The sequence below is a fragment of the Sapajus apella genome, unplaced genomic scaffold (genome assembly GCF_009761245.1).
Source record: "Sapajus apella isolate SASKATOON/1434 unplaced genomic scaffold, GSC_monkey_1.0 scaffold210, whole genome shotgun sequence".
NCBI classification, from domain to species: Eukaryota; Metazoa; Chordata; class Mammalia; order Primates; family Cebidae; genus Sapajus; species Sapajus apella.
In genome coordinates this window covers 497,624-506,381 of record NW_022437150.1, presented here as the reverse complement: position 1 = coordinate 506,381, position 8,758 = coordinate 497,624, and the positions used below count along the sequence as shown (strand labels likewise).

Sequence of the window (8,758 nt, the reverse complement as noted above, 5' to 3'; positions counted from 1 at the left end):
AAAAAAAAAAAAAAAAAAAAAAAAAAAAAAAAAAAAAAAAGCAGGTGACATTTAGAAATGAAAGACAGTAGCCATGTAAATAATTTGAAGGAAATAAGAAAAAAAATGAGCACTGAAGCATGTAGCTAGGATTCTTTGCCTTGAGTGAGAAAGTAGCACTACTTGTTTTTTTTTTTTCAGAGATGTTGCCTAGATTGAAGTGCAGTAGCAAAATCATTGCTCACTGCAGCCTTGAACTCGGCTGAAGCGATCCTTCTGCTTTGGCTTCCCAAGAAGCTGGCGTAGCATTATTTTTTTAATTCACCCCTACAGTAAGAGGAAGAAAAGCAAAGTGAAGGTCCAGATTCCCTTTGTGCCCTTTCCTTGCTATTTTGTTCAACTAAAATATTTAGGGTGATAGAAGTCTCTTATATTTTGATAGTGGTCCTGATTAGACCATAATTATTTCCCATTTGTGAAAGCTCATTGACCTGTACACCTAAAAAGAGTGAATTTTACCATATGTAAATTATGCTTCAGTAAACCTGACTCAAAACAAAAAAAAAAAAGCAAAAATACAAGGGTGCTGAGCAGAACCTCAGAAGGAAAGGCACAGTCCACCACATTTCACACACAAGAAGATACAATCCAGTTCTTACCCTTCTCTTTCTCAGGCTTTGTAACTTCACACTCAGGCCGAACCTGCTGCTCCTGCAGTCCTCTCAGAGGGGCTAACTCCTCCACCAGCATTTTTTGTTTCTTTGCCTGGTCTGGGTCCTAGGGACAATTAGGTATATGGAAGCATAATTAGATATATGTGGGTTTAGGAAACTGCTGTTCAGAAAACCACCTAGATGTTAAAAAAGAGAACAAAGAGAAACCCCAGAGATGCAAAGAAAAGGTCATGTGGAATCTGGTGCACATTCAGTTTTCTCCCAGCAAGGGCCAGGAAAGGTTGAGGTAAGACCTATAGAAATGAATAGCTAGACTGGAAAAAAACGGAATCAAAGCTTAGTAATTCTCCTTCTGCTGAAGAGCCCATGTCTACCTGTCTGGCCAGAGATCTCAATTCCTGCATTCCTGAAAAAGAGCACATCTGACCCTTACCACCTGTTGTCCTGTTTTTCCAAGATCCAGCTGCAAATCCTCCAGAACAACAACCACGTCCTCCCCGCTCTCTGGGTGATGCTCATGCACCCGGGCCTGGAGCTCCTCAGGCAGGATGGTCAGAAACTGCTCCAGTACCAGCAGCCCCAGGATCTGCCCCTTGGTATGGGTCTCGGGCTGTAGCCACTGGTGACAGAGCTCCCTGAGCCGACTTAGTCCTTCTCGAGGTCCTGTGGTCTCTTCATAATGCAACTGCCTCAACTGTTTGCACAATGGCTCCTGTCCAAGGCCTTTACTGTTTCTTTGCAGCTTGAATCCCTCTTTCCAAGTAGGGTGGTGATCCTCCCTCACTACCTGAAGCCCCTCCTTCTTCAGATTCAGGGGAGCCAGGGAATGGGTACTCACCAATGCTGTCGCCATCCCCAGCTTCAGACTGCTCTCCCTGTTTTGAAAACTTTATTTCGACTGTATCTTCAGGGATACTCCTAAAAATATAGTAACATGAATAATAGAAACAGTAATAGTACTGCTAACAAGAACAATAACATTTTCTTGGGTTTATACATTTCCTATTATCCATTTTTTCTCTCTGAAACAACCATTTCTAAACATACATACAGAAGGAAAAAACTATTTTACAGAAGAATAACAGCTAATGTAGAAGGAATAATAGATTTGAAAAATCACCATTTTGTAGCCCTCAAAATAACTGAAGCTGGGCACTGTGGCTCTCACTTATCATCTCAGCACTTTGGGAGGTTGAGGCGGGAAGACTGCTTAAGCCCAGGAGTTTGAGGCCAGCCTGGGCTACATAGTGACACCCGGTCTCCACAAAAACAAAAAACAAAAAACAACTGGCTAGGCACAGTGGCATACACCTGTAATCACAGCTACTTGGGAGGCTGAGGAGGGAGAATTGCTTTAGCCCAAGAGTTTGAGTTCAGCCTGGGCAATCATAGCAACATCTATATCAAAATAGAAAGAAAAAGAAACGGAAAGAAAATAGACAAGTGAAAGTCAGACAAGGAAATAGGAAAAGTTTTTTCAGACAGAGAAAAAGAGCACAAAGCTGTTGGAAGTTCAGTACAGTAGTTATTTATGGCGGGGAAAAGGTTATATGGAGTTGGAATCCTGGAAAATATCTACATGTAAGAAAGACAAGTGAGATAAAACTGGAAAGGTAGGAGGAGAATAAAGGCAATAGTATTCAGGAGGCCAAGGAGGTCTATTTCTCTAAATGTGGAATGGTGGGAAGAGCCTGGGCCTTAGACAGGCCTGGGTTCCAATCAAGCCCTGTCACTTACATGGTGTGACCCGGGCAATTTACTGATCTTTTTGGACTTAGTTTACTCATTTGTAAAATGAAGATAATACCTATTTCACAGAAGTTTTGAGGTAAATGAGATAATTCTAAAGAATACAAGGAATTCACTGATTGTAAGTGAAATGATATGAACGCAGTTTTCAAGAGATGATAGATTAATCTAAGACCTGGCATAGATGCTTGATTCAAAAACAAAGACGTAATTGGTGGCCTCTGTGAAGGTAATTTTGGTAGTGAGAATAGCTAGCCTGTCATAGGAAGTGAGAAAATGGACAGAGTGAGCATAAATTACAAATTTCAAAAAAGGAATACCTTGAATGGAACAAGAAAGACAGGGTAGGTAGAAATTAGAAAGGGCTAATTAGAGTTTAAGTATTATTTGTGACTTCAATTACTGTCATTATGCTGATGATTTCCTTATTCTTCACGTCTGATATCTCGAGTGCCAGACTTGAATTTCCTTCTGCCTATTTGGGACCAAGATACCCTATAGAAGCCTCTCAAATCCAACATGTCAAAAATGAACTCAGACAGTTCCCTATCATCCTCTGGAGCAGGCCCTTGGTATGTGGGGATTTAGCATTCTTGATTTTGACTATGCTTGAGTGACCCTATAGATCAGTGACATACCATCTGTCATCTGCTGATACATGCCTTTGAATCAATGTGCATGTGGTAAGTGGGAGAACAGGGAAAGGCTCACTTAACCGGTGGCTTAGCCTTCAAATATTATGCTGTTATGTATTCCTGAACGTATACGTAGTAATACTTCCCAGCTGATAATTATTTTTCTTGGTCAAAATAAATTTAAACTTTAAAAAGCCAGTTCCTGGAATTCTTTTTTTTTTTTTTTTTTTTTTTTGAGACGGAGTTTCACTCTTGTTACCCAGGCTGGAGTGCAATGGCGCGATCTCGGCTCACCGCAACCTCCGCCTCCTGGGTTCAGGCAATTCTCCTGCCTCAGTCTCCTGAGTAGCTGGGATTACAGGCACGCGCCACCATGCCCAGCTAATTTTTTGTAGTTTTATAGAGACGGGGTTTCACCATGTTGACCAGGATGGTCTCGATCTCTTGACCTCGTGATCCACCCGCCTCGGCCTCCCAAAGTGCTGGGATTACAGGCTTGAGCCACCGCGCCCGGCCTGGAATTCTTAATAGAAGTAAAAAAGTCCAAGAAGGCGATGATTATTGGCCAGAAAATAAAAGATTGGTATGGTAATGATCAATATCATGTGTTAACTGGGCCACAGGGTGCTCAGATATTTGGTCAACATTATTCTGGATGTTTCTGTGAAGGTGTTTTGGATGAGATTAACATTTAAATTGGTGAACTGTAGGCTAAAACCAAATGCCCTTGATAATGTTGGTGGGCCTCATCCAAGCAGTTAAAAGTCTGACTAGAACAAAAAGGCTGACTCCCCCCTGCATAAGAGAATTCTTCCTGTCTGAAATGCTTCAAACTGAATCATTAGCTTTTTTCTTTTCTTTTATTTTTTTTTATTTAAAAATTAGACGGGTTCCACCATGTTGGTCAGGCTGGTCTTGAACTCCCGACCTCAGGTGATCCACCCGCCTTGGCCTCCAAAGTGCTTGGATTACAGGAGTGAGCCACCACTTTTTTCTTGCCATCAGACTTGGAACTAAAACAGCTCTTCGTGAACCTCAAGCCTATGGCCTTTGGTCAGGAACTACACCATCAGCTCTCTTGGTTCTCAGGCCTTTAGGCTTGAACTGGAACTAAACCATTTGCTTTCCTGAATCTCCAGCTTGAAAACTCATTCTGAAAATACTGGGACTTTCCAGCCTCCGTAATGACCTACGTTAATTCCTTGTAATAAATCTCTTTCTAGATCGCTTCTTTACCGATATAGATATCCTACTTACACCAACATTAATATGAATACAGGCATATGTGTGTGTGTGTGTGTGTGTGTGTGTGTGTGTATAATTTGCATTACTTGCATATATACATACACCTGTACTCGTATTTTATGTATATACCTGTATTTGTATTATTTTATGTGTACAGGTATCTATACCAATATTGCTATATATCTATGCCATATACATATATATATGCACATACTGGTATCTATATCAGGGCTGGTATATATGTAAATAAATGTATGGCATGACACTGATATATATATATATGTGTGTGTGTGTGTGTGTGTATATATATATATATATATATATACATATATATGGTATGATTTTGTTTTTGTTTTTGTTTTTGAAACAGGTCTCCCCCTGTTGCCCAGGCTGGAGTGCAGTGGCTCACTATAACCTTCGCCTCCCAGGATTTGGTGATTCTCCTGCCTCAGCCTCCCAAGTAGCTGGGATTACAGGTACCTGCCACCAAGCTCAACTAATTTTTGTATTTTTAGTAGAGACGGTGTTTCACTATATTGGCCAGGCTGGTTCGAATTCCTGACCTCAAGTGATCCATCCTCCTCGGCCTTCCAAAGTGCTGGGATTACCGGCATTGAGCCACTGTGCCTGACTGGGTATGATGCTGAATTAGTGAGTTCATTTCTATAATGTGATTAAATACATAAAACACAATATGTAATAAATAATTTGATAAACTGTTTTGAGAGGAGCTCCAACTATCCAGCTATTTGAGCCAGAAAACTGACCATTGCTTCCTTCTTTCATATCTCATGTATCTGATAAATCAAGTTCTATTGATTCTATTGCTTAAATTTCTCTCAAATCAATCAGTTCTCAACCCCTTTGCCATCATCTTTTCCTACCAGACTACTGTGACAGACTGGTCTGACACACCAATCTATTTTCCACAGGCAAACAGTGATCATTCTAAGGGGATATGAAATATTATTATGTCCCTGCTATGCCTGTTACATATAATGGCTCATTATTACCCTTAGGATCAAGTTCAAATTTAAACCATTTAATATGGTTTAAATTGTTTTTTGATCTAATGAACTACTTTATTTCCTCAAATTTGCAATACTCCTTCTTGCTCCTTGGCCCTTCCACAGCTTATTCCTTCTGCCTGGACCCACCCTCCAGCCCTCCAATTTTCTTCTTGTTAATGCCTACTCACACATCATGTCTCAGCATAATAAAACAGTCAGCTAGGACAACCATACTACATGTTTCACATATATTAATTATTTAATCCTCACGCAACCCTATAAAAAATACTATTCCTAATTTCATCGTGCAGAGAAGGAAATTGAGACGTGGAGAGCTGAAGAACTTACACGAGGTCCCAAAATCCAACCTCAGATCTATCCTCCAATATCTCTTGCACCCACAGGCCCCAAACTTTGGATTTATTTTTGCCTTTTCTCTTACTGTCACATCCTACATCTGACCCAGTAGCAAATATTACTGGCTCTATTTTCAAAGTAGATCAATACTCTGACCAGTGGCTCAAGATATCCTTATCTCCCACCTGAATGACTTGCAATTTTAAAAAATTACTCTTAAGTTTCCCTGATTCCATTCTTGCCCACTTACAATCTATTATCATCATGAGTCTCCAGGTAAAGATGCTTTAAAACAGAAGTCAGATTATGCTTTCTTCTGCTCAAAATCCTCCAAAAACACACACCAAAAAAAGACAAAATTCCTTACACGATACAGTGCTCATTTAGTCTACACTCTTCCTCTCCACATCCCAATCTCCCTGACATCATTCCGTACAAAGGTCGCCTTTGTTCACTGCTCCAGCCACTCTGGTCTCCCCGTTATTCCTCAAATTCAAGCAAGCTCCTGCTTTAGGACTTCTGCACTTGCTATTCCCTCTACCTAGAAAGTTCCTGCCCGCAAAAGCCACTTAGGTCTTTCCACCCACCTTCTTCAGATTTCTGCTCAAATATTACCTTCTCGGTGACGCCCACCTTTAATACCTACTTAAAATTGCGCTCAACGGATGAAAAATATGCAACAGAAGGTTGTACTCGGTTAACTAGGTCCACAGCTTCATCACTCTAGGCCCCAGGACCGCCACCTCCGCCGCGGATCCCGCCCCCGCGGTCGAGGGAACGTCCTCAGCATCCGCGGGGAACCAGCTGCTCCCCAAACCCATAGGCCGCAGTTCTGCCCCAGCCCGGAGCCCGACTTGAGTCCGCCTGCCTGGCCAAGGGGCCGCAGAAAGGCCAAACGCTCTGAAACAGCGTCTTAGCGCATCGCCGAGGGTCAGCTGTAGCTCTTCGGAGCACTGTCTTCTCCGCTCTAGGAACGCTGGAGGACCGCGACTCGATGGTGCCGCCGCTTAGGCCTCGCAGAAAAGGGCTAAGTTGGGTCCAGCCTGCTGAGAGGTCCGATGGCTGGTAGGGTCATTTCCTTGTGAGCTGAGATTGTTGGTTTTTCTTTTCTCATTTTAAAGCCAATGTTTATTTCATTCATGTAAAAACAGGCCAGCTCCGTTGAGTGTTAATCACAGCCAGCGTTTTCACTTTGCTCACATAAATAAAACACATACGTGGCCATTTTTTCCCCAATTAAAAAATTCATCGGGCCGGGCGCGGTGGCTCAAGCCTGTAATCCCAGCACTTTGGGAGGCCGAGGCGGGTGGATCACGAGGTCAAGAGATCGAGACCATCCTGGTCAACATGGTGAAACCCCGTCTCTACTAAAAATACAAAAAATCAGCTGGGCATGGTGGCACGTGCCTGTAATCCCAGCTACTCAGGAGGCTGAGGCAGGAGAATTGCCTGAACCCAGGAGGCGGAGGTTGCGGTGAGCCGAGATCGCCCCATTGCACTCCAGCCTGGGTAACATGAGTGAAACTCCGTCTCAAAAAAAAAAAAAAAAAAAAAAATTCATCATTGGAAAAAATAATTGTTAAAGTATTTTGAAAATTAAACAGTGGACATATGTTTGATTGAAAGGTTTAAGGTAATAAGAAATTTAGTCTATTACTGTGAGAGAAAATAAATCAACAACATTTTGCAATGAATGTAGGCTTCAGGGTGAATAAAAGCAACATATATGATTTTATCAAAATAAATTCTACAACAGAGAACAGAAATAGTCTGTCTTGCCCACAGTATCACAAACTGGGTTTTTATAGTTTTTGTATAAGATAAACTCTTTGAACACTTACACATTGCTAGTGGGAATATAAATTAGTTCTGCCACCGTGGAAAGCAATTTGGAAATTTCTTAAAGAACTTGAAACAGAACTTTTATTCCACCCAGCAATTCCATAATTGGGTATACGTCCAGAGGAATATAAACTGTTCTACCATAAAGACCCATGCATGCTTATGTTCATCACAGCATTTTTCACAATAGCAGAGACATGGAATCAACCTAGATCCACATCAGTGGTGGACTGGATAAAGAAAATATGGTACGTACACCTTGGAATATCATGCAGCTATAAGAATGAGATCACGACCTTTGCAGCAACATGATGCAGCTGGAGGCCATTTATCCTAAGCCAATTAACAGGAAGAGAAAACCAAATACTGCATGTTCTACTTATAAGGGGGTGCTAAACATTGAGTAGACATGGACACAAACGGGGACAACGGACACAAGGACTTACTTGAGGGTGGAAGGTGAATGGAAAGTGAAGATTGAAAAGCGTACTATGCTACCACCTGGGTGACAAAATCATTCATACACCAAACCCCAGCACCATGCACTTTATTCATGTAACAAACTTGCATATGTACCCACTGAACCTAAAACAAAAGTTGGAAGAAAGAAAAAAAAAATGAACTCTTTAAAAAATCTTAACAAACTTTTCTGTTTAACTTATCAGTTGATAGAAACTTTGAAATATTAAATATACAAACCATTGTACTATGACATGTAATTTATTCAGTGTTTCAAGCATTGAAATTATCATAACAGAAAAGAAAAAACAACCAGTTTTATCACAAGCAGTTATCTTTGCTTCTTGGGTGTCTGAATGTATGTTTGAAAGCATATTTTTAAAGTAAAAATTAAATATAAACTTTTCATTAGGCCAACAAATCTAGTCAGCATAAATGTGTTACTAATTAGAAGTCAATATTCTTTCTTGAAGAGAAAACCCGTATATCTTATTTTTAATATCTAGAAAGCACTTTTTTCAAAAATTATATAAGGGATAGACACAAAGAAAATTTAAATAGAAAGGAAATACTATATCCTATTATTTAGTCCCTCTCTAAAACTTCCTACCCTGAGGCCGGGCGCGGTGGCTCAAGCCTGTAATCCCAGCACTTTGGGAGGCCGAGGCGGGTGGATCACGAGGTCAAGAGATCGAGACCATCCTGGTCAACACGGTGAAACCCCGTCTCTACTAAAAAACTACAAAAAATCAGCTGGGCATGGTGGCGCGTGCCTGTAATCCCAGCTACTCAGCCTCCTGAGTAGCTG

The 8,758-nt window shown here is 41.1% G+C and overlaps 2 protein-coding genes across 8 annotated transcripts in view; both read right to left on the bottom strand.

The window, feature by feature from the left end:
- The window catches only part of PGBD1 (piggyBac transposable element derived 1), a 42,729-nt gene extending 38,325 nt beyond the window's left edge, over positions 1–4,404 (bottom strand). The window contains exon 1 of the mRNA XM_032270428.1: positions 4,393–4,404. The gene's annotated coding sequence lies outside the window, so the exon portion shown is untranslated. The remainder of the gene's footprint in view (positions 1–4,392) is intronic.
- Positions 1–8,758, bottom strand: part of ZSCAN26 (zinc finger and SCAN domain containing 26) — a 16,851-nt gene that overhangs the window by 4,172 nt on the left and 3,921 nt on the right. Inside the window, exons 2-5 of one of the 7 annotated variants that reach the window (XM_032270444.1) lie at positions 7,938–8,076; positions 6,518–6,735; positions 1,087–1,571; positions 639–756 (exon numbers count right to left, since the gene is read on the bottom strand). In XM_032270444.1, the coding sequence (XP_032126335.1) occupies positions 639–756; positions 1,087–1,506 (538 nt within the window). In that variant the 5' untranslated portion in view covers positions 1,507–1,571; positions 6,518–6,735; positions 7,938–8,076. Of the gene's footprint in view, positions 1–638; positions 757–1,086; positions 1,572–4,697; positions 4,734–6,282; positions 6,894–7,937; positions 8,077–8,758 lie in introns of those variants that run through there. The other 6 variants (XM_032270450.1, XM_032270445.1, XM_032270443.1 and 3 more) reach the window with 6 other exon arrangements.